Consider the following 25,916-nt stretch of genomic DNA (forward strand, 5'->3'; position numbering starts at 1 on the left):
TGGCATTTCCAAATTTCTGCTTTTCAACCAGCAAGAAAACTTCACAGCTTCAGTGCTACAAACAAATAACTGTAAATAGGCCTGCATCGAATCTGATGCACACAATGCAGGGCAGATAAAGCTTCCAAAGCAGCAGTCAAAGCTGAGTAGAACTGGTTTGTTCCCATTCATTTCCATGGCACCATCTGGTGTCTCAGTGTTGGGTGGATACTTGAGGGACAGTTCAAGAACTGGACATGGCATCTCCTGGTTTCAAGTGTCACGAATATGCAAAGCCCTTCTCCTTTAAGACAGGAATTGCAGCTGCACAGAATTCTTTTTTAATTACCCCTCAGTGTGATATGGAACATTTTGGTAAATTCTGAAACAAGACCTTGAATTACTTTCAGTTTGCCTGAGGGCTCATCATGTGGGGAGCACAGAACCAGCACAGCTGGTGGTGGTGGGATTCAAAGTGATCTGACTCCAGGCAGCAGCAGGTTCTCTGCTAGAGAGAGGATTTGGCCAGCTTCGGCTGGGTTTGGCTGGAGTCATCTGTGGGGTTTCCTGGAATGTGGTTAGAGAGCACGAAGAGGGATCTAATTACAAGACTGAGAAAGCTGATTCTGGATTAACAAAGAAGGAAAGTGGAAAGGATGACAGAGCTGTCCCTCAGAGCACTGGGGAGTTTGAATGTTCTCAGATTAACCTGGCTTTACTCGTAAGAGCAGAGCAGTTAACTGACCCCAAACTTTTAACTGTAGTTACCCAGGTCATCCTGCTCCTTCTCCTACAATCCTTCACACAACATGAATGGTTTGATTTGCCAGTGCAGTATAAAACTCTGCTGACCACAAACAGTAGCTGGTCAGAGCTCCTTTCTTCTGCGTCCCATGTGCACGAGTCACCCCAGCCTGCCAGTGCCCAGTATTAACTCTTGGAGCAAACAGCGAGATGGGAGATGAAGGCAGTGCAAACCCATCACTCTGTAAATGCTCCTGCTCCCTTCCCAAGGCTTCCCCAGTTACCTTCAGCAGTGGTGTCTGGCTGAGGACACAGGGCAGGGCGTAGAGCTGCCTCACGAAGAGCCGCAGCTCGTTCACCGTCAGCTGGTTCTGACACTTCCCTCCCCCGGAGCGGTACCTGCAATGACACATTCAGCCTTCAGCTTATCACCAAAGAGAAAAATAAACATCAGAACATCAACTCTGAGGCCAGGCTGGACAGGGTTTGGAGCAACCTGGTCTAGTAGAAGGTGTCTCTGCAGGGAGTGGAACAAGATGAGCTTTAAGGTCCCTTCCCACACAAACCATTCTGTGATTTATTGATTCCCTGACATCTGCTTATGATTTGATGTCAGCCAAGCCTTCTTCAGGAATAGCAGAATATTCACATGCATCCAAGCAGCCCAGGGCTCACACACGTGGGAAACCTCAGTATGCCACTGCAGAACGAGCTATTGTTGAAACATTCATATTAAACAGGATTCTGGAACAACCACTCAGCCTTGGAAGGGCACTGGTTATTATGGAATAAAATTAAGCTTTTTTTCCAGAACACAAAGCAGCTGTGGATAAACTATTCAGTTATGTTGCAGTAGCTATTGTAGTCAGCTCTGCCCATGTCCACACCAAAAGAGAACAAATCCCAATTCTGAATGGGTTTTAAATTGACAGGTTGTGTAGGCACTTCTGAAAAATCCTCTCTACACTGAAATCAGCATTTTTATTTTTATCTAAAAGCTTTGTAGCAAATGAGTGGCTTATAAGTGTTAACAAATGGCCCAATATTAAAAGCCTCTCTAAACTCAAGCCAGTATTAATGAGGTCTGAGAACCCTGAACAGAAAAGGAAAGAGATCCCTTACAATGCTGGCTCCAGTTGAATCCACAGTGTGTTATTTATACAAAAGAGGAGAACAGCCCAGCAGGATACGCCAGCATGACTGGAATGTGAACTCTATAAAATAAATTTTAATTTACCATTCCGTGTTAAAAATAGGTATTTTTAACGGATACACAGGATCACATTGAGAGTTCCAAAGCCCACAGTCAGCTGAACAATAAAATGAATTCAAAGCCTCAGGTACAACACAGGTTTCTTTACAGCCTGCTTTGTTCTACCGGTTTTTGAGTAAGCTCCACAGCGTCTTCCAAGAAAAAGCACAAGTTTTTAAATACATAAATATTTATATACATATACATATCTAAATGCCAAAGCTGTCACAAGATGTTTTTGAAAATCAGAAATTACATGAGCCTAAGAAAAACCATAGACAGAAGCCAAACCCATGTTCATCCAGGGTTATTAATCCCAAAGGTCTCCAAGCACAAACTCTCAGAGACTCTAAGGAGCAGAACAGGCCTCAGGAGACCTAGAGAAGATAGGGGATAGACAGGCAAAACAGGGCAGCACGGCAGGAACACTGCTGCCTTCCAGAGCCAGGAGAACAAGGGCCACACTGTGCTCCAGCCCCATTCAGATGTTCACAGAACATCTCCAAGCCAGCAGCTGTGAGTATTTAATCCCCCAGCACCAAGACAACCAGAGCAAACAGGGATGTACAGCACATTTGCATCTCTTCAGGTACTGCAGAGGAGCTGGTGAGCAGGAGTCACAGGATTTACTAGGATTTACTACCTTCTGTCCTGGTCTTCTCCCCATGAACTGCTGTGTTTACTGCACTGGAGAAGATCCCCCAATGTCAATGACTGCTGTGACTGACAGGAACAACCTTCCTACAGGAGACAAGTCTCCTGCATGACTCTTCCAAAATCAGGATCAGACCAAAATGCTCAGTCCACAATATAAAGTTTGCCAAAAGCACACATCAAATTTTTGGCAGAACCCAGAATCTTTCCTAACCAACACCTGGCACTGGGTGTGATGGAGGTTGTCAAGCATCCTGCAGATGTGAGCTCCAGGCATATCAATCTGCATGTGATGTAACATGTATTAAGATTTTAAGCCGGTAATTATCTTCTTTATATTTTCCTTCAAAAGCTGTGAGCATTCCCCACTTCAACCTTGTAAGAAAAAAAATAATCAAGTAACACAGGTTTTAAAACAACTAAAAATTATGAAGACATGAAACTGGACTTTTCCCAGAAACATGCCAAAAAAGATTCAAGAAGAAATTGTGAGAGAAGGACTAAAACCTCTTCTAGAGCAAATAAGAATCTCAATGCAAGCACTGCCCAACACTGTGTACAGCAGCTGCACAGGGTCAATTACTTGTCACAGTCTGGGATGCTGCAGGAGCTGGCAGGCCCAGCTGTGAGGAAGGCTGAGAGCCTCTCATGGTGACAAAAGAACAGACCTAGTCAAGGAGATGAAAATAAGAATTGCTCCCAGCTATCCTCAGTTTAAACAAAGTCAGGGACACATTCAGTGCAGGAAGGACCCATCTGGCACAGAGGAGCTGGGAAGGGCTTGGCTGCTGCTCCCAGTTCAGCACTGGGAGACCTGAACAAGCACGAGGGATGGGAGAACACAGACTGGGGATGCCAGATGGCTCAACATCAAATGAAGGAGGAGATCAGAAGTGGACAAGTCCTTTGACGATGGTGCCTAAAATCTCTAGGTTGGAAGTTCCCTATCTGGCAGAAGTCATGCCTGTGGGAGTGCTGAATTTCTCATTCCCTATTGCAGTATTTTTATGTTGCTGTGACAGAGGCTTCATCCTCCTGTGTGTGCAGGACAGCAAAAGTGAATTTTTATCAAGTTCCTACTACAAAGGCTTACAGAGGGAACACCAGGAAGGAAAACAAGAAACATGTCTAAGTGTGACAGCAATATTCAGCTACAGACAGTGTGACAGAACATTCTGCCCCCAAAGTCCTTCCAAGTCAGTCTTCAATGTATTGCAAGAGCACAGGAGTGAGGAGCTCTGTGACCCCTGCTGAGGCAGGTGACATGCAGGAACCACATGTGCAGTTCCACCAGCACAAAAGACAACTCCTCCAACAAACACCACGTTGTTCAAAGCAGCAGAAATGGGTGAAAATTCTCCAAATGGAACAAATGACAATCAATTTTTTCTGAAGTACATCACACTTAAGATTGGTGGACATGAACCATACTGTTCTCCACACACATAAACCCAACATTTTCTTAGAAATCACCATCCTGCAAGGCTCAGTGTGCCCATGATGAGTCTGAGTGCCCTAATCAATGGCTTTAAGCTGAAGAAGGGCAGGGTTAGATGGGATATTGGGAAGGAATTGTTCTCTGTGAGGGTGGGGAGGCCCTGGCACAGGGTGCCCTGAGAAGCTGCAGCCGCCCCCTCCCTGAAAGTGGCCAAGGCCAGGTTGGACAGGGTTTGGAGCAACCTGGTCTAGTGAAATGTGTCCCCGCCCATGGCAGGGGTGGATGGAATCAGATGAGCTTTAAGGTCAATTCCAACACACACCAGTCTGGGATCTATGGGTGAAGAATGACACAACAGAAGATGGTAATTAGTGAATCCTTCGAGAAAGGCTCCTATATCAATACAGGCACAACTAGACTTGTGCAATGAGGAGAACTGGCCTTAGTCTTCTATTCTGGCTCTTTTCAGCTTATTTCAGACATGGAGTGCCAGCAGGACCAGGTAGGCAGTTCACAAAGAACACTGCCTTACTTCAAATCCCTTGAGCAAATAACCTGTCTAAAAGATTCAATGTAAAGAGCAGGTATTTTTTCAGAGCTCTTGTACAACATTCCCACCAGCAGCAGCTCAGGGAGTTAAGGCACATTGTTTTTCCACAGTACAGAGGGTAATGAACACAACACCTGCTCTATGGACAGATTTACAGTGCCCACAGCACAAAGACAAGGGGACTGTATCTTGCTGAGCGTTACTTTGTCAGACATACCACACCATTCTGTCTTTTCGGGGAACACTGGAATGAATTTACAAACTGTCAAACACAGAGGAAGAAGAGATTTGAAAACTCATGATGTTTAACTTATTGCATATAGTAAAGCTGGATCTCCCTGTCAAAGACAGCTCTGCTGAGGACAAAGATTCTTTTAATTTTTAAGTCTTGCAGAGCACTAGCACCCATCACTGGCCACTGACATCCACCTCTGGTGGCCCAATTTTGCTGCACACATGGAGTGGCACTTACCTGGTCTGTCTCTTGCCATTCAACAGCTGCTGGGCCACCGAGGCACATTTGTCTGCATCCTGAGTCACCAGCCGGAGGTGTCGCAGCAGGTCATTGTCTGGGAACTTTTTCATTTCTGATTCTTCTATCAAAGCCTTGAAACTGATGAGACCTGTTGGGAAGACAGGTTAAGTCTCCCTTTGTGATGGATTTTCCATAGTAAGGCTTAGAAACACAACACATTAAATGTATTTCTATTTCTACTTCAGTTACACTTTGTGTCAAAATGATTTACGGTCTTGTCACACAGAGACAGCATCATTTCTGGGACTGTAACAGCTAAAATATTTACTTAAAAACATGAAGTGATATATGATTTCTTTTGATTATCACATAAGAAAAGAGTTACTACAGTTTGGAAACTAAACACTGAAAAAATAGTCCTTTTAAATGATGTGCTACAGGCAGTAGGTAAAATCCTCACTTTTTTTGTTGTTGATCTTTGCCTCCAGGGCCTCGTTGACGTTGGAAGCCCACTCGTTGTAGGACTCAGCGCGCATCTTGAGCGCGTTCATCATCGGGTACAGCTCCTCCAGGGTGTAGCGGTACCTGCGGGCAGCACACGACTCAAACCTCCCGCAACACCGCGGCTGCACGACGGTGCAACGAGGGCACCAGCACGAGGACCCAGGTTGGATGGGGCTCAGAGCAACCTGGACTGCTGGAAGGTGCCCCTGCCCATGGCATGGATGGAATGAGATGAGTTTTAAGGTCCCTTCCAGACCAAACCATTTGGTAATTCTAAGATGTGTTGGTCAGTACAACACAGAAATAAGCTTCTGTGCACTCAGGGTTACACAATTAAGACCTTACAACCACACCATGTTCCTTTTGAGATAATTTTAATGTTGTGATTGCTTCAAAAAGCAATTTCTATGGGACAATTAAGGAGTTTGGACACTGTCTTAGAGCAAGCTACAGCCATGTAGGACAAAAGATACACTAAAGAGCACAGCAAAGTTAACAACGGGAAGGAAAGCTCCAAAAAGCAAAACAATACTCCTTGGCAAGGACTGAATCTAAGGGACAATGACCTGGTTGCTAAAAATAAAAATGCAAACTAACTTAGCCAACAATTTTTGCCATTATAGAGCAAAAAGAGCTGAATGCTGAAGAGGCTTTGTGTGTGAGCACAAAACAGTCCCATTGTTGTGGGGGCACTGGATTTGCAAAGGACTGAAACAGAAACAGAGAGCAGCCCCACTGGCAGCAGAGATTACCAAACCGCAGTAGCTACAAACACAATACTATCTCCAGATCATGGTGTTAGTTACTACCTCAAGCTTACCCCAGTTTGTATTTGTAGGTGGGACAGGAGCAGAGGTCCTCAACGTGGTACAAGCACACCAACAACCCAGGTTTGCAGGGACAATAAACTGCTGACATGAAGCAGGTGGTTTTACACTTCAGGCACTGTCGCTCATCGTCAGGGAACAGCTCAAATGTCACCCTCTCCGAGTCAGTCACTCCCTGCAAGAGTGTCACATCAAAGCCTAATGAAAAAGTGACTGTTCCAAAGAAGAGGCTATTCCAAGCTAAAACATCAAAAGGTGAATTTATCAAAAGAATAATGAAGTTTAGATATAAGATATTCAACTCAGGTAGACAGAAATCTTGGTTAATGAAAAAATCAGCTTTTCTGACCAAATGACTGGAAGCACAAATATTACCTTTAAAGTGACATTCTGAACAACATTAAAGGGCAGGTACTAAAATGAGGTGCATGATCAATGATTCTTTACCCAGGTGCTCCTCTGAAATCCACAACTTAGGAAGGGACTAAGTACCTCTAAGCCTCTGACACCCCAGTACAAGAACCAGCATGTTCTCACATCACTGTTTCAACTGTTACTGCATTCATTATAATGAATTCCATCCCTCCAAGTGCTCAAGCCCAGGCTGGATAGTGCTGGCAACAACCTGGTCTAGTGGAAAGTGTCCCTGCCCATGGCAGGGGATGGAACGAGATGACCTTTGAAGTCCCTTCCCACCCAAACCATCATTTCCCACAACTCACCAGTTTATCAACCTTCTCACGCAACCTCTTCTCCTCTTCTATCATAATAGCCATGTCTTTCTGGACTGTAGATGCCACCACAACATCCAGGACATCTGCTTTGGAAGCCATTTTACAGATCATCTCGTCGTGGGAGAAGACGCAGTAGCGGTTGAGCAGCCGGTAATGCTCCACACACTGCCGGCCCAGGGGGAGCTGCGGGGCAGACACAGGGTGCACTTGGGAAAGGACATCAAGGGAATCCCTCTGTATGCTACTACCCAGAAACTGCCCCCAGACAAATCCTTCCAGCAACAACATTCATACTTCAGAGTGTAAAACTAGAGAAATCAAGATCCCAAGTTGTGCACACCAGGAATTCTTATGGCTCTTTCCCAGTGGACTCTATGGGTGTCTCTTGCAGAGGTTGTAATTAAAGGCTACTAAATGACTAAACCGCAGTGGGCTCAGGAAGATCCAAGATAAAAATGCACCGAGGCCAAGGAAGCATCAAAAGGACAAGTATATAAGCCTGGCCTGTACCCACCACTTGAGGGATGCCCCATCCCATGCAGGTGCAGGGCAGACTGGGCCTTTCCCCTGCTGACATGAACCATGCTGCAGCATGAGAAACTGCTGGCTCAGGGAGCACTGATGTCTCTAACTGGCTGCAGGCACAGCACACAGCTCATCCTGAGCTGGGCAGGTCAGTCGGCTCCATTTTAACAGCAGGCAGACAGGGATGCTGAGAGTACAACAAGGTGTTTGGCCCAGTATGAAACTCACAGAAGGACAAGAGGAAAACCAAACCAAACCAACTGACATGTGAGCACAGTCAAGTGCAAAGAACTTTCTTGCAATATTAGTCATCTCCCTCTTCTAAGTAATGTTTTTTACATCCAGCAATGTTTTATTTGGGCTACACTTACAAATAGCCAAGACCTTTTTGAGGGGAAAAAAAATCACAAGAGAAGTAATTTGAAATATCAGAAGCTTAGAAGAACCTTTGTGAGATCAGACAGCACCGTGTGTCTGGGTCACTTTCTGTGAAGGTAAAATTACTTGTAACTTAGGCGCAACTGTCCTCAATTTCTGTTTATTTTTAAAAAGACAAGATCTTATTCAATAACTCTAACCTGATAACTGTAATGTGTGCCCATCTCTGCTAGTTCAGTGAGCTGAGTGAAGCTTACTGGGAATGATGCACTGCTCTGTAAACCTTCCATCTGAACTAGAGAACTTTCTGTTCTCTTCTCATTAAGGTGTTTTTCCCTAAAAACTAGAGTACCTCTGTTACCTAAAAGGATGCTCTCACATTTGCAATTCCAACTTTTTTCCCCCACAAGAGGACTATCAATGTCTAACTGTTATTAATGTGCTACATGTATTATCTAACTTTATCACAGAAGCTAAAGCAGAAAAGATATCCAAGTTGGATTTGGTTTCCAGCTGCAGAAAGCACCTCTTAGAGAATTCCCAGTGCAATAAACTAGGAAATATTATCATTCCAGCTTTTGATTTGAGATGAAATTTGGGGACACAAAAATGAGCAACACTGGTGCATCTCATACTCCAGACACGCATGGGACTGTGCCTCCCTCCTGCTGCAATAACTACATCAGCCCTGATACATAATTCCAAACTAAATCTTCAGAACCAGAGGCAGCCTGCAGTTCAGTGCATGACAAACCTTCAGCAAACACAGTAACAGGCTCCTTCTGATCTGTGGCCTAGATTTGTGCATCAGCAATAAATCAGAGCTATATAGCAGCTAGGAACTGCTTTGGAACTGCTCACTTAGGGAAAATACTGGTTTGGAACGTACCCAGTCCACGGTGCAGAAGTTCACAGCTTCAGCAAAGTTGAAGCCCTGGTTGAAGCCGCTGTGGTAAGCTCTGGGAAAGGTGATAACAAACTCCCCTGCACACTGGTTGGTTCTGTACACCTGGAGGGGCAGACAGGCCAGTGTCAGCTCACACCCAAACACACCTGGTGAGGAGAACATGGATTTCCAACTCACAGTAACTTCTGTGAGGACTTCTGAGAGTTTAAACCACAAGCCCAAGAATTACAACTGGCAGCTGATAAAGTATCACATAAAACCCTGGGAAGCCTGCGTTCCACTCAGCCACATCCCTCTCTGAACAGTTTCAAGTGGGCTGCCTGGGCCTTGTGCTCCTCACACCTCAGGGTTAGGGTCAACACAGATCCAGCTCTCTCCAATGTGCAGCTGAAGGGGAAGAGAAATTGGGAACCTTAACATTCATATTATTGCTCATCTAAGACTCTTGGGGCCATACAGTCAGCATGAAAGCAGGCAAGTCATCCTGCATCCTTTCATTTTGTAAGCTACCATAGGAGACAAAAAATTTTGCTGCTTTTTCCAGATTTTCCTTTAAGTCCCAAGGTCAGCTCATCAAAAGCCAATTAAATTGTAAAGGGACATAATTCCCATGAATAACTTAGTATGGAATAAGATGAAATCTGATGAAAAAATGTTTTTTAAATACCTAAGGACTTATCCAGGAAAAATAAGAGAATGTGGATGACAAAATAAAGGAAGAATGGGGTTTGGGGCCTTGACAGAAACTCTATGCCAAAAAAACTGTCTGACTGAACAGACATACAAGAGCTCCTGCCATTGTTCCAAAGGTAAAGCCTAAACCTTTCAGCTGAGACACAGAAATAGAAATATCCAAGATGGATCTCCAGAGAAGAGTCTGCCAGTCGATTCCAAAGGCAATAATTCCATTGCCCATCTGTTCACACTGGCACATTTTAGTGGGTAAGGAAGATGCAACACACATGGAAACCACCACACCACCTCTGTAATAAAAGTGGCTTCAATTATCAACTTTAAGTAGAGTTCCAATCAAAGAGGGTTGGTTGGGGGAGTAGCACAGGAGTCTGACACATACAGGCACCCCGTGGGCCATCAAAGTGTTCGGGTTCATTATGGTGACAAGTTGGTGCAAGAGATCTGGCTGGGACTCAAATAGCTCTGGAGCAAGTTTCTTCATTACATCCTCCAGCTGCTCAGCTGCGTACCCTGGGGCTCCATACCACGTTTTAGGCTCCCCCCTGCAAGATTATTAAAAAAAGTTAAATATAAGCAAACTTAAGTTACATTTTTAGTCTTCTGCTTTAAAATACACCATGTCAAAGGAGGGGCATATCACCAGGAAGGAATGCAAAGGTTCTGTACATTCCTGAATCTTCACATTTTACACAGGTCCCTCTTCTCCAGACCTGTTTTTAACTGCCTTTTAACACTTCCGAGCAGGTACTTCAAATATTGTGGGGGGGGGAGAAAAAGTCTGAAGAAGTCCTCAGTGAAGTTCTGCTGATTCCAGCACAACTCCAAAACATAAGCTGCCTGTCTTTTCCCATGAACACAAACTCCCTCTTGGGTCCAACAACCAAAGCCAGTTCTTTCTGTCTTATGCATAGCTGTCATAAAAGCAACACATAGGAAGTAGAAATCAAACTTCCCAATTATGCAAGACTTCAAGGGAAAAAAAATCCATATCCAGAGTAGGAACAAAGAACTTTCAGCACTCGATGCAAGCCAGCTGAGAGAATTAAGGGGATGCAGATGTGTTCCAGCAGATACTGTTACAAGCTTACACTGACACTGGCTCACTGTAGCACTGAGACAAAAATGCCTCCAGGGCCTTAGAAAGAATGAACTTAGAAAAGGTATTTAGAAAGGAAAACAGACAAATCACCTTATTCCAAGACTTCTGAAGAGTTGGCAGACTAAAACTGACCCAACAATGTTCTTTTCTTCCATCAATCATGAAGCAATTGGGAGGATTCCAAAAGATAAAGGTGAAGTGTGAACCCAGAAGTCTATCTCTCATCCCTAGGAGCTTATTCCTGTACTTACACAGCCCCTGTGTCAGGGGAACAGGACAGCCAGCAGCATGGACTGTGGAGGGGTAGTTACACACAAGGAGTTTCTACAGAGTATTAAATGACTTTGCAGCCCTGGGCCTGACCATCATCTTGGGCCAACTCTAGGAATCCAGGAAGACCAGCCACAGATGCAACTAAAAACCATTCTGTGTCTGGACTGGGCTAGCCAAGAGTTCTGCTCCCTGATAGATGCCAGCACTGAGGAATGGGTAACATAACAGATATGAACTGTGTAAACTTGAAGCAGAATATTGGAACTGGGGATCTCTGGACTCAGGGGAACAAGTAACAGACAGTTCTAATGCAGGTCTTGAGGTGCCAGGAGCCTGAGGGAGCAGCAGTGGAGGTCACAGGTCTTTCTGCTCTGCTTCCTGCCTGTACAAATACTAGAAGCATTGATGGCAATTCTTCCTCTGTCCAAGACTGACATTTTATTTATTTCCAATCATCTTTAGAGCAAAGGTTTGGTGGGTTTTTTTTCCCTTTCACCATTTCTAGAACCAACACAGAATTCAGAGTTCTGTAGGATTACTATTGTTTCCAACCCTAGGAAAGCCCTGCTGCTGCAGCCTGAGTCCCTTGGGGTTAGCTGCTCACAACACTGCACCAGGCAGGACACATGGGAATGTTGAAGATAGACACACCATTCCTAGGACTCTCCCAAGAACCAGTCCTGCTTTTTGGAGTTTTTGGTTCACAGTTTGGAGCACTGTCTCTGCAGAAGCAGGTTGTTCAGACTGCTCAGGCCAATAACAGCTTTAACCTCAAATGCACATTGCCCTTCAATGCAGACTTAAACCTCTGCATGGAAGGGAAATGAAGAAGAATATCTGCAAATGAAAGGACATCAAGGACTTTCTGGATGGAGAATAAATAAATTGAAAGCAAGTCAAGCAACTTTTTACATCTGGATGTATCTCATGTATACACAAGAACTTGTATGCACTGACACACCTTTCAGGCCATCTGCAGACAATAATGCAATTGGGGGCACACTATGGAGAACATTCTATGAACAGTGAGGGAAACTCTCCTAGAAGAAATTAAATCTGTGCTGCAATCTCCTCTTCCACCCACAGTTTTCAGTCTGACTGAAGACTCAGACAAAGAAAAAAAAAGCAGCAATGCATGACAAGAAAGATCATTTTTACCATGTAATGCTGTCACTCCTTTGCTCACTCTCACTCAAACATTTGTTTTTTTAACAGTAAGCACCATGAAAGCAAGTGAATTAAGTCACTGGCTCTTGGGCTGCACTGCAGAAGCTGCTATTTCAAGGAGCAGCAACTGAATAACCAACCAAAAAACACCTACTGAACAGCAGCTGGAATTGGTTTTACCATTCTGCTTGAATACTCATATGAACTAGGAAAGAGAAAGAGCTTGACAGGTTTCAGGAAGAGTGACAAGCATAATCCAGACTCTAGAAAAGCTGTTGTAAGGTGAGAAGTTCAAGGAGTTCAGTCTATTTAGAATATCAAAGAGATGGCAAAGATCTGTCCTGATTACAGCTGACAAGTGTTGGCTTGATGAGAGGATTTATGACAGCATGATCCATCCAACAGACAAAACCTGCCGGAACTGAGTTGCTAAGCTGAAGTTGGATGGTTGTTAAAAGAAAACTCGCATGGTTTTTAGTTTATATTGAGTATAATAAAACATTTGATGGAGTATCTGCTGCATCTTTCATGGATTTTTTAAAACTGGGAATGGATGTCTCTTTCCAAAACATGACCTCTTGTCCAAAAGTAAATCAATGTAGGAATTACACTGTCAGATTTGACCCTGCTGCAACTGGACAGCAGGTTACTCTGGCTGAGCTCTGTAAATCTGTTTTTAGTCCACTAATTAAGGAGAATAGGGAAGGAAAGGGAGATTGTTTCCTAGACTGGGTTATTCCTCAAACTCACCAATGCAGATAGTTAATGGAATAGCTCCAATGGTCTTCTATATGCCAACAAAATGAGGAAAAGCACATTCCTACGTACAGCCAGGGCAGTTTCATCCCACAGATGTCTGCAGTGATGTGAGCAAGCACAGACTGCTCCATCACAGGCATGTTGTTTAAATTCCAGCCACTATCAAGGTATTCCTGAAAATCGAACAGAACAGTCACAGGATTATACAACAGGAAGGGAAAAACCCAAGAAGATAAAACTTCTCAAGAGGAATAGAAGAGAAGCACTTTTCCCAACTGAGGAATATAAGAAACAGGTCAATGACTCAAAGACTAAAGCCTCCATTGTCTTTGCTTCTTTCACAACGCTGACCTGACCTGCTTTGTTAAAATGACACTTTTTTTATTTGGTTTTATTTGGGTTTATTTGGTTTGGAAGTTATTTATTAACTACTAGAATAAACCTATGGCTTTGAATGGCTGATCACAACAAATTTTATTTATTCAAAATCCCAGTGTAGCTCTCCTCTTCAAATACTCTGCCAGATACACAAAACAAATTCTTTGCAACCCAGTTCAATTATTGTGCTTTAAACCAAGGAGAGCTATTCCATGAAAAACTGCAATAAAAACATCCACAGTGAACTCAAAGACCTACCTCTTCTTCTGGTCTAACTTTAAACTTCCCACCTCTAACAGGGAAGCCACTGCCAAACTCCTTTGAAGCAATGTCAGCTCCGTACTCCACTGTCACATCCTCTTCAATGGTACTGACAAGTCTCCAAAATTCTTTTTCAACAAGCTCAGTGGGGACCATCTAGGTATGAGAAGAAAAGGGAGTATGTATGAGGAATCAGTAAATGAGAAGCACATGCATCAAAGCTGTCTCAGAGAGGAACCTCCATTAGCTTGAAACTTTTCCCCATTTTAAAATTGTTTCAACAAGAGAAAAACAACTGCAGCAGAGATGTGGCTCCAGGAGATGCTGCTACCCTGTTCTCTGAGGAGTGCCTGACACTCACTGTTCTCTTCCCTACAGACACTTCTTGTAAAGTGGGAAAAAAACAAAATAAAACAAAAGCAGCTGGTGGAACAAGAAACCACGAACCAGCAAGAACCAGGATTTGCTGATGTGAATGAGAACCTCTGATTTGGGATTTCATTCAATTCAAAACCAGAATCCCTCCTTTCCTCCCTCCCTAGAGTTACCGATTTTAGCTAACCACACAAAATGAACTGTACACAACACGAGGATAAAGCAGGAACATACATGTACTGGCATGTTAAAATAGTCTGACTTGAAGGCATCGGCCATTTCCCCGAACGTGCGCAGGGTGTAGTCTCGTGCTGCCTGTTCAAACCCAAAGGCTTCTTGAGGCTTGTTACACTCCTGCAAGCGAAAAGGAAATTGTTTCTATAACCCATTAACACAACTGTGCTCAGATTTACACAAATGGGCTCCCTGTAACAGCTTCTGAGCAGTAAGAAGGAAGGACAGCACTGAAATGAAAACTCTTTCTTAAAGGGCAGAGTCAGAAGAAGAAACTCTGCTTAATTCGCCAAAATAAAAAAATTATTTATAAATCTGCATAAACCTTAATGAATTAACATGCCTAATTTCTCCTTACTCTAGTAGAGCTAAGCAGGATAAGATCCATAAATCACCACACTGAAGCATCCAGTGAGACTCCAATTTTAAGTACAGAGAAAAGGTGTCAGTTAAAATCCAAAATGTTCTTCAAAGGCACACTGTTTTTTGGCTCAAAACAGTAAGTGTCAGCTTTTCCCAGTCTTCATTTTAGTTTTACCTCTATCCCCTTGTTTGCACAACCTTAAATAACAACAAATTGTATTTTCTATTCCTGTGATCAGTTTACAAAAACCCACAAAATACAAATTAGCGATTGGCCTTACTGCAGTGATTTGTCAGATTACCTGAGCCAGACACTGGGGACACCTCCAGTCCCCTTTGGGAACATCATGGAGGGGTGGAATTAAACAGAAGGTGTGGTAACTGTCATCACAGCCATCACACAGCAGGAGTCGGTCCTCATCGTTCCCACTGCCACACAGGAGACACACATACAGATCCACCTGCAACACAGAATCCCACAGGAGCAATGGGAGAGCTGAAGGTAACTCAGGGTGAAAGCAGTTTGGTAATTCCCATCTGTGACACTTCCCAAATATTATTCTTACTTTATCTCCGCAATGGAAATGAGACAAACACACCCTGAATATTCTTTTAGAAGTTTAAATACCTCCCTCTGTAATTTAAGAAAAGACCACAAGAGCTGCAAGCCCTTCCATGTTTTTTTTTTTTTTTCCCCAAATGCCAGAAGACTTGACCAAGTGCCAGGACAGCTCACATCAGCAGCACTGTGGCCTTGGCACGTACAGCCCAACACCTGGGGCTGGGCAGGAATAATCCAACACCTGCTGGGGCTCACAAACCCTTTTCCCATGTACAGCCTCAGGTGTTTCATTCCCCTCTGAGACCAATTGCCTTGGAAAACAGAAATCTGGAGAAAGGAGTTCCTGTTGCTGGGGATGTTCCTTATTTTCCCCAGAGAAGGCTCCAGCCTCCCAGAGGTGCTTTGGTAGGGGGGCAGCTCTTAATTCTGACAGAGCAGCCCCCAAGCCCCAAGGAACTGGCACAAGCACTCCAAGCTGGGATGGGCTCTCTGCTGCCTGTCCTACACCCAACTCTCACCAGCAGTAGCCTGTAAGTCTCTTCCCAAACACAGAACAGAATCATGAGGACAGACAGAATCTCTTGCCTTATGTTGTTAAAAAAAAAAAAGGCAGCAGCAGCATCTCCTGTTCCTCCCCACAAGCTTCTTTCATTTGGGGGTGAGGGTGTCAGGCTCCTGGTATTTGCACCCTTCATTCTCAGGTACCAGCTACAGGTGTGGATTGAATGAGAACACGTTTGGTTTCAGGAGGGACCCAACTCGTGGCATGGGCAGAAAGAATCTCAGCATTATCTTCTCAAAAATGAGACAACTACCACTGCCTTCAGGTGGGGGTTTTGGGGGATAGTTGGTGGCATGTGGAGAGCTGGAGCAGGAACAGGGTTGGTTTTTTAAGGTACATTTGAACAACAAAGGTTCCAGTTTAGTGCTGAAATTGTGGAATTAGGCGCAGGTCTGTGAAGTGCCATGTGCCACAGCCTGCCCAGAGCTCCCCTGAAGTTACAGAGCAGTGGGGAGGGATCAGCTCACACAAGAACCACTTCCACTGGACTATGCTTTCAAAATGCTTATTTTGAGACTGTACTTTGGAGGCAGAACACAAGTTACTTTAGTTATAGATAATGAAACTTAACCATGCTGCCATTTTCAGCTTTGTGAATCAGGAAGCTTTGGCAGTGTTGATATTCCAGCAGGTACAAACACTGCTGTGCTTCAGCCTGGGGCTCCAGGAAGAAGACAGGAGTCCTCCATGTGACAAAGTGACAGCAGGTTTTACTACACACCCTGGAGAAATCCAGAAATGCCTGCACAACATGCAGCTGCAGGAAGGCAGGGGGTACTCACAGCATTGGTGGGTTTTTTAGATCTGGCTTTGGATTTGTCCTTCTCTGGCTCCCCAGAAAGTTCTTTCTTCTCAGGGAGTTTCACCACACTGCGCATTTCCTTGTCTGGGCAAAGGAAAAAAAATGAGAGCATTGCAAAATGTTTCCATGCTTAGCATTCTTTGTTATTATTTGTTTTATTTATTGCTTGTTAGACTGCATCATACCAAGGTGTTTGCTGAATTGTTATCCCCCCTACACTTGTTTCAGTCAGTTTAGGCAAGACTTGAACTCCTGCAATGCCTCCAGAAGCCAGTGTTATCCAAAAAATCCCAGCAAACCCCCACAAACCAGCACTGGCTATCACAGCCCACAGCTTTTCAGTACTTTATATGCCATTTCAATTCATTTTAATTGAATGATGAGCAGGTTTATCAGCTAAGGTTTTCTTTCCATGTGGGGTTAAAGAATGTTGTTAAGAGCTCTTTCCTTCTACTCTTGGGGGAGGGAGGCTAGTGCTTAGAGACTCCTTGAAGAAAAAAATTTCAAATTACAAAACAACATAATCTAAACAAATTATTGAAAAAAAGATTCTGAAGGAACAAATGAGAGTGACAGATTGCTCAAGTAATTTCAATTATTGAGTAGTTGTAAATGGTTCCTGTATTTATTTGGCTAAATTATTTATCAATAAGCTTATTTTTTTGTTTGATGGCATTAAATATTATTTCTTAGTCTCAAATAATTATTTCTTAGGTAGAGAATAGACTCAGGACTGCTGATAGCAGCAATTTAATCATATTATGAGAACTTTATCATTAAGCTCAAAACAGACTACATTTTGCTTTCATTAGTTAAATTTCCAGATTTTAAGTCCAAATTCCTTCCTAAAGGTGTCTGATATCTGATACATTCTTGAAGGAGTTTCTTCTATTTAAAGCTCATGGACTGATGTCATTTAAAATACAAAACAAAAACATTGCTCCAATCTTATTTCTGATTGTTCCAGAAGAGACACCCAAGTTTAAAGAAGTGTAAGTCTTTTTCAAATGAAAATATCATCTTACTTCAAATGAAAACATCAATCACTTACAAGAAAACCCTCCCACAAAAATACTTAAAACCCATAAAAGAACTTTTTATCAAAAAATCCAATTTTAAAATTAACTAAAAGTTGTTTTTTTTAATAAATAAAATACTTTGAATAGTCCCAAATGCTAATTTTAGTTCTGCTCTTAAAACACATTTGTGCAAAATGACAGAAACTGCATTTATGCTGTGCTTCACTCACCACCTTCACTCTTTGGAGGGGCACAGCCCATTCTGCGTCTCAGATTGTGAGTTCTGGCTTCTGGAGGATCAGTCTCACTTTTAACATTGGTTGCCTTTAAAAAGGGAAAAAACAAAACAAGGAAAAACCCCTCAGTAACATCCTTAGCTGGAAGACTCTGGTTTGCCACTTGTGTTTGGGAAGATGCTCACTGCCAGCTGATCTGGCTGCTTGCCCAAGCACAGAGAGATGAGTTTGGAATCTCCAGCTGGCTGTGGGAAAGGCTGGCTCTGTGAGTCCCAGCTAAACATTTCCTAAAGTCCCTTCCAATTCAAACCACTTCATGATTCCTTGTGTGAGACACAAACACCTCTCTGAGGTACCACGAGGGTTCAAGACTTGTAACCTGCCTCATTCCAGGAAAAAGGCAGACAGGTGAGAGTCAGAAAGACTCTGAGGACTTCAATTAAACTCAGAACCATTTGATACTTACAAACCACTAAATCTAAACAGACACATGGAGTTCTGAAATACTTGTCTTCAATTATTTACAAGTAGTTCAGAGAGAAATGATGCAGGGAACAACATGGAAGATTGGAAAGTAAATCCTCCAAAACGTCCATGTCAATAATGATACCAGGATTTGAGTTTGCTTCCAACAGGATGCATTAAGGAGCAAAGAACAAGGAACTCAGTGCTTTCACAGATTTTCTTGTACTCCTGATCCTGAAGAGCAGAACATGCTCCAGTCGTCAAAGCAGGGACCTTTGTTGGTACATCTTGGAACTTTCACCACAGAATAATGCTCTTCCATTTAATTCTTTCATTTTTTCCCTGAAATTTTGAGATGGTGGGAGAACAATTCTCAAATCCCTCAGTGTTACAAGAGGTTTCTCCACTCTCAGCCACCCTCTGAAGCCCAGAAGATGGGATGTGTGGATCAGGTCTAAGGCAGGACTGGACACAGTCCCATGTACTCCACAGGGTGGGAACTGTTGTTCAATCTAGGGGTTTTTGGTTTTTTGATTTTTACAGAGCTGGTTTTGACATTATTTCCTAATCACTTTTCATGTTCTCTTTTCCCAAATGTCTCCATCAGACCACTCGGAGGTCCCATTGCTTAAGAAATGCACCAAGAGAAGTTGTTCATTGTGTGCAGCAGTTCTGCCTCAGGGCCAGCATGCCCTGAACCTCAAGTGCAGGGACAGACACCGAGTTTCTGCATCTTCAGCTCCTCTGAGCTTCGCCTTTTGTGCTTCAGCTGATACTGATCTTCACAAGAGCAGCTCCTGGTCTGGCCTGAGCCTTTTATCACATCAGGTCATCTCACTTTTACCTCCCCTGCATTGTTGTGGTCTTTCACACTGAACTGCTCTACATCAAGCACTTAAAGCCTTTGCATTTCAAAACCAGCCTAGACAGTCATTGCCCTTTTCCTTTCTCATTATGAACATTTTCTCCTGACTGTTTACTCACCAGGTAGGAAAGGGTAAGGGAAAACTGTATGTGTCTCACAACTGCAAACTAAAGCTTTTCCTACAGGCCACAATAACTTACAGTACTTCCCTGTGGGGCTCACTTCTTCTAAATGTTTATGGTCAGCCTTTAAAAAGCAGGAAACATCAAACTGGCAAACATGAGAATGAATTAAAGACTCACAGTTTAAGACATTGATAAATTGTTGTGTATCTCATTAGAGCAAAAAACTGAAATGTGAACCAAATATTTCTCTTTTCCAACCAGATCAGTGCAAATGCAAACTGCTTGAAGCTTCAACGTTGAATAAAATGGATTTAATCACTTTCTCTGACTGCACTGATATGGAACAGCAAAATTCACATTAACAAATCTTAACTTTAGGAAATTACTGTCTTAAAACACTACAGCTCCTGGCTAAGCCAGCCAGTCCCTGTTGCTCAACTCAGCCTTCGCGCTGTGTGCTCCAGTTATGTTCTTAATTATGGATTTTCTTTCCACAAAAATGAGGTACACAACATCAGTGGTGCTTGGGGCAAGAGCTGAGAGGGGAGCCTGGCCTTTTGGCTTAGAATGTGTTGGTTTCCCACAAAATGTCAAAAATGTTTTCTCTCTGTCAGTGCCATCTGAGACCACTGCCAGAGAAACAGCTGGAATTTTAGTGTATATTTGTCCTGCTGTCAATTCCTAAGGGATCCATGAGAACAAGAATCCTTTAACCACAGGGAGATACTTCAAATGGAAAGTTTCAGCCCAAACTACTGAAGTTTGCTCAGAATTATAAATCCACTTGTAACCAGGTATTTGAGTGGAAAAGCTTTAGAAACCCTTAGTTGTATCTCATTAACCAAGCATAATTACAGGCAGAATTTGCAACAGCTAAGCTGTACTATTAGTACTAATAAAGACCAAGACCAGAACAATGGGAGTTAATAAGAGTCTGAAACAAACTGTGACCTTCCTAACTCATGATGTCACCACTAATCAGACCCTCTCCTGGGAATATCCTCCTCTACTCTTCATCTGTTCAAACAAAAGAAATAGGAACTCTCTGGAGATAGGATCATCAGGCTGGAAAGGCTGGAGCCAAAGCATTGCTGTGTTCCAGCAACAAAGGAGACACATGATCTCCTAAAATATGTCTTCACAGAAGATATTGACATATAACCAATACATTTCATGCTTATCCAAATAAACATTGCTTCTTAGAGACGTGTAAGATCGTACAAAACCACACTGACTTGATGGTATACATTTTTATCTTATATTGTAAGGGTAAATTAATACAAATTGATAGAACTCAAGAGTGAAAAATGAATTATAACAATGCTGATGTTATAACCAAAATCTTCCCTGCTCTAATAGCTGGCTTCAACTCATGAGCGATGTACAGAAACCTCCTGGTACATTTAGAGAACAAGGAGGAGGAACAACAGATCAAAGCTGCTTCATTTCCAGGATTTGTCACCTGTATTCTAGTCTAAGAGCCCCACAGTATCTACATCATGCTGAAAGCATAACCCTACTGTACAACCTCAGCAACAGTCCCCACAGCAGAGCCTCCCAGAATGCCAAACCTCAGTAACACACTGGGTAAAATATCAGACAATTCTTATCCATTATTTACGATTTCTGTTATAGATGGATAATGAGATGATTGGCTCTCACAATTAAAATATAACTATTGAGTCAATATAGTTATGTTATTGTAGTTTAGATGTCCTCTGTTCTCCCCATAGTTCCCTTTCCCCCCTGTATTGTTGCCATCAGACAGCCTGGGCTGTCCAGGACAGGTACAAAGACGGCTGCAGTGTGTCCCTTACCTGGGGCAGGTGGGAATGGAAAAGCTTGGTGCTTAGGGGGTGCAGCATGGCAGCACCTGATCCCCAATCCAGTTACAAGAAAGCAGTCTCCACTGATAAATGGCAAAGAAGAGCTGATTGACAGACTTTGAGAGGGGCCAGGGCTGGCTGATGTAACCCCCAGGGGTATAAAAGACTGAGCATCCATCTTGAAGATGAACTGGCCATGTGGTATCCATGAGGGGCAGTTTCCAGCACTGCAGCTTCTTTCTTATGTAGTCCTTCTACTGTATTTTTATTAAGGTTTAATAAACCTATTTAAATTTCCAAAGTGAGCAGTTGTTTCTCACACTCTCTACGTGTTTAGGTAGCCCTGATACAGTGAAGCAGCTGTTCCTAGGCGCACACACACACACACACACACACACAAACACACACACACACACACACACAGAGTGCCCAGCTCAGGGTGCCCTCTGCCCCAGCTCACCTGTTCCTAGGCACACACACACACACACACACACACACACACAGAGTGCCCAGCTCAGGGTGCCCTCTGCCCCAGCTCACCTGTTCCTAGGCACACACACACACACAAACACACACACACACAGAGTGCCCAGCTCAGGGTGCCCTCTGCCCCAGCTCACCTCGGGCGTCAGGCGCTTGGCGCGCCGGGCGGGCGGGCAGCTCTCTGAGGGTGGCACCGACTGCCGCTGTGGGATGTCGTGGGGCTTGTACTCCTTGTCCTTCGTGTCACTGCTCAGATCCGGCTTCTGCAAGCACTAAAGAGACAATTTGATTACTTTGTTTCTGCCTCTCCTTGCAATATAAACAGTGTAGAACAATTTCCTGGCTCATGGAAAGAACACAGAGAGGGTCCTAATAATTCCTGTGCTGGGTTAATAAACAGCATGTATGACAGTGGTAACATTACTTATCTGAACAAGGCACAACATTACTTTTTCTCATCAGTTTAACAGCTGCAATAGCCACAATAATGGATCTTAAATAAAGCTCAAGTCATCCTTTAAGCGTTAATGAGCACCAAACATTTTTGTGCGGAATACCAAGCCCAACTCTTCTGGCAGATGGGGCTTTGCAGACTGGGTCACCAGTACTCTGGAACTGCTGAAGTGTCCTAAGGTTGGATGGCTGTCATGCCAACATACAGAGCAATATAAAAGTAAATTACAACCTATCAAACATCCCTATCCTAACTGAAATACAGCTCTGTACTACACACATTTCAGGAGCTCCCTTCTTTCCATGTTTTGGAGAGGACAACTGCTGCTTAAATTAAGGGCAGAAGGGAAAATATTCAAGAACAGTTTTAGTTCTTTCAAGCTGCTGAATGAATACACTTAACTGCTGAAAACTGTGCATACCTCTGGCAAGAAACAGAATAATTAGTGACAATTCCCCGTTTGTCAAGCCACACAACACTCAGTAACTGCAGACAAAATGTAACAGTTTTTAATGAGTAAACAACAATCCTACAGACAGAAAAAATCTCATGTTGCCAGGAAGTAATTCATGAAATTGCTGGATCCACATTTCCCCAGTTCTGTTAGTCTATTCCCATCACAAGCATTTTCTCAGCAAGAGAGAGCAGTAAAGGACAGAGAGAACCACTGCAGTGGTGTGAGGATGATGATGCTCTATAGACAGAAAACAGACTTTCAGAAACAAATGACAGCCAGGAGGGGGCAGGGAAAAGGAGGAAAAAGTGTTATTTTAGAAGTGAAGTCTATGCTAAAAAACTATGTATTTAACAAAAAAGCAGTATCAGTAGTCAAGGGCAGCAGGATGTCATTAACCATCACCCACAGACAGCCTGTGATACTGACCAAAGAAACCTCCAGAACTGCTGTTTGTTTCAGACTGCCTCCAGTCTTAGACTTTGTAAAATCTAGATTTATATTCTGAAAGCAAATGGCTGACTTAATTTCAGCATTAAATGCACAGTACCACTCAACCTTGCAGCTCATGCACACAACCAGCGAGTCCTGGCTGATGCTCAAAGGTTGGGTGTGGAGCCCCAGAGCACTGCAGCTGCCTCTTCACAAGAGCCTTAAAGCTCCTGCTGGAACCAGAACCAAAGGACTGCAGAAGGGTTTGGGTTGGAAGGGACCCTAAAGATCACCCTGTCCCATGGCAGGGACACCTTCCACTAGACAAGGTTGAGATCCATCCAACCTGGCCTTAAATGTTTCCATGGATGAGGCATCTACCAAAAATGAAAGAAGATGATGTGACATCAATATCAGTGGAAGATAGCAAAAAATAACAATTTCTCAGAACAGAAAATGGACAAGCAGAAAGAGCAAATGAGTGGGAAAAGGTTGAAAATGAGAGAACAGAAAATAACTTCTATAAAATCTGAGTCCTTGAATCATTCATTTCCTCATGTGAAAACCAAAATTATCAGAAAAAAAGAAAAAAAAGAGTTTCTACTGCTTCTGATAATAGAGGACATATGGTCCTTGAAAACAAAGATCTAGAAGGCAAACAGCTTTTCCTAAACAAAAGTGTAAGAAAACCTTGAAAACCAACAGATTGTGCCTCACTTCAGTGCAGTGCCCAAACAAACCCAAAACAAAACAAAACAAAAAAACCAAAAAAAACCCCAAAAAAACCAAAACCAAAACCAAACCAACCAAACAAAACCACGCACAAAACAAAAAAAGCCCAAAAAATGAAAACCACCCCCAAAAATCCAAACTAAAAAACCCCCAAACCCCAGCAACAAAAACAATAAAAAAAAAACAAAAACAAAAAACAAAAAACAAAAAACAACAACCCAAAAAACCAACAAAAACCTCACCCACAAAACGCTGAAAAAATACAAAAAAACCCAAACAAACAAAAAAAAACCCCAAACCCCACAAAAAAGAGCATTCACTGTTCTTTAAAAAACACCAGAAGACATTTCCTAAATAATGATCTTTTCACCACCTATTTAAGCACAAACACTTCCCAGTGCCTCTCTGACCGGAGGCAAAGGCAGTGGTATGGAATGGCTGTTAATCACAGTACCAGCTGTACCAAGAGAACACCTGGAATTGTTAAGTTCTAAGGAGGAGAACCGCTTTGTCCTTCCTTTACTCCTGCACTGATGATCAATTGGCTCCAACCAAGGACAGAGCTGCCATCTCTGCAGTCCTTCCCTCATCCCAGCCAGGCTTTGGTGCGGTTGGGCTTCCATCAACCATTCCCCAGAAGCTCACACACTCTGACCATGATCTCCTCATATTCCAATAAGATGGTTGCACACATGATCCTTGAACTCTCAGCAATGACAGAGAGCGAGTGAAAACCCCTCAGCTGAAGCCACAAAGGAGCAGCTCCTTTAGCAGACAAAGGACAACGCAGGGATGGTCACAAGGACTGCAGGAAGTCAAAAGATTGGGGGGAGGAAAGGGATACAATTAATCTCCTCCAGGTTTAGACATTTATCAGTAGTAATTAAACTGGTAGTAATTTACACAAAAGCCAGTCAGTCAGGGTCCCTGTACTTGCAGAATACAACTGGTTTACCCGTTACACATCCATGGAGGGTAAACCCCACCAAGCTCCAGAGGTGCTCACTGTCCTCCAGGAACAATGAAGATGCCAGAGAAATGTCTGTTGCTTTGTTTTTTTTAAGTTTTTCTAAACTTTTTAATGTTTATATTCTTGTAACAAACTTTCTCACACACTTTATGTAAATAACTTATTGTTTTGTATTTTTTTATGGAGAAGAAGAAATTTAATAAATTGTTAGTTTGTTCAGTGTCATTGGAGAGGTAGCACTGTCATCCTCTAACCTACTGTCACTTTTAGAAATCTATAAATGTTAGAGTCAGAAATTAAACTTCCCTTTTTTATAACTTAGAGAGTTGTGTGTCCGCGTTGTTTTATTTCATGTCCTATAGCAACAAAATGTCTTACACCGAAATATCTTTATCAGAGGCACAAACAAATCTTTGGAAATATGAATCTCACTAAAGTCACTAAAGCCTTAGTTTGGAAAAGAGACCAGATGCACAACTACTGAGTCAGCTGGATTCACTGAAAACCAGAAGTAAGACCACCTCGAGGGCCCCAAAACATAGCTGCACTTTAAATCATGAAACATCTGGGCAATGCACCACAGAAGATGCACTGACAGAAGATCCTGGACACTCAGTTCATGCAGGGAGCACTTGTCCCTCTAGGCATTCAGTGTGACTCCCCGGGATGACACACAGTTACTACAGCTGAGAATGAGAGGTACAGGTGGCAGGAGCCAGCACCAACAGGTTCACTGCAACTACTCTGGGGACACCCAAGGCCTGTCTAGTCCAATCTCAAAATAAGAGGAAAACAAATACCCCCTGTGGAGAGCTGCTTTGGGTATTAGAAACTGGCTGGGTTAAGGAATTTTTGCTGTTGGACTGAACATGAGCTTTAATGAAAACATGCTATTCTGGTCTATTCCCCTCTGAACAGCTCCAGAGAGTTTCATTATTTCAGCATGTAGATAGAAATATCTCCAGCTGGAATATCTGTCAAAATAACTCCTGAAGCCAGTTTAACATGTATTGAAGCCACACAAACAGATAATGCTATACACAGATCTAGATGAGATTAAAGTTATGGCACAGTCATTAGTGGAAACTACATAATTTCATATTTTTGGCTTTTGCAGGAAAGAAAGCAATGACTATTTCAAGTATTACCAAATAAAGAAAAAAAAATCAAAAGACTCAGTGAATATAAGCAGTAATCTTGTCTGGATGAGCACCAGAGCTGCGTGAAGAGCTTCTCTCAACAGGCTGTTGAAGGAGGAAGCACATCTCCAACTGACAGCTGTCACACTGAACAGCCACAGCTTCTCAAAAAACACAGCTCAGGTGCTTAGATTACCCGGAAAACACTGAACAGACAC

General features: G+C 43.0%; 1 protein-coding gene across 1 annotated transcript in view; it reads right to left on the reverse strand.

Annotated features, from left to right (window-relative positions):
* The window catches only part of KDM5B (lysine demethylase 5B), a 45,752-nt gene that overhangs the window by 15,567 nt on the left and 4,269 nt on the right, over positions 1–25,916 (reverse strand). The window contains exons 4-17 of the mRNA XM_031061735.1: positions 21,655–21,789; positions 17,748–17,841; positions 16,479–16,582; positions 14,875–15,033; positions 14,210–14,329; positions 13,598–13,756; positions 12,953–13,134; positions 10,043–10,205; positions 8,950–9,069; positions 7,146–7,340; positions 6,417–6,598; positions 5,553–5,677; positions 5,090–5,240; positions 1,008–1,122 (exon numbers count right to left, since the gene is read on the reverse strand). Coding sequence (XP_030917595.1) covers positions 1,008–1,122; positions 5,090–5,240; positions 5,553–5,677; positions 6,417–6,598; positions 7,146–7,340; positions 8,950–9,069; positions 10,043–10,205; positions 12,953–13,134; positions 13,598–13,756; positions 14,210–14,329; positions 14,875–15,033; positions 16,479–16,582; positions 17,748–17,841; positions 21,655–21,789 — 2,004 coding nt within the window. The remainder of the gene's footprint in view (positions 1–1,007; positions 1,123–5,089; positions 5,241–5,552; positions 5,678–6,416; positions 6,599–7,145; positions 7,341–8,949; positions 9,070–10,042; positions 10,206–12,952; positions 13,135–13,597; positions 13,757–14,209; positions 14,330–14,874; positions 15,034–16,478; positions 16,583–17,747; positions 17,842–21,654; positions 21,790–25,916) is intronic.

The sequence above is a fragment of the Geospiza fortis genome, unplaced genomic scaffold (assembly GCF_000277835.1).
Source record: "Geospiza fortis unplaced genomic scaffold, GeoFor_1.0 scaffold26, whole genome shotgun sequence".
Classification (NCBI taxonomy): Eukaryota; Metazoa; Chordata; class Aves; order Passeriformes; family Thraupidae; genus Geospiza; species Geospiza fortis.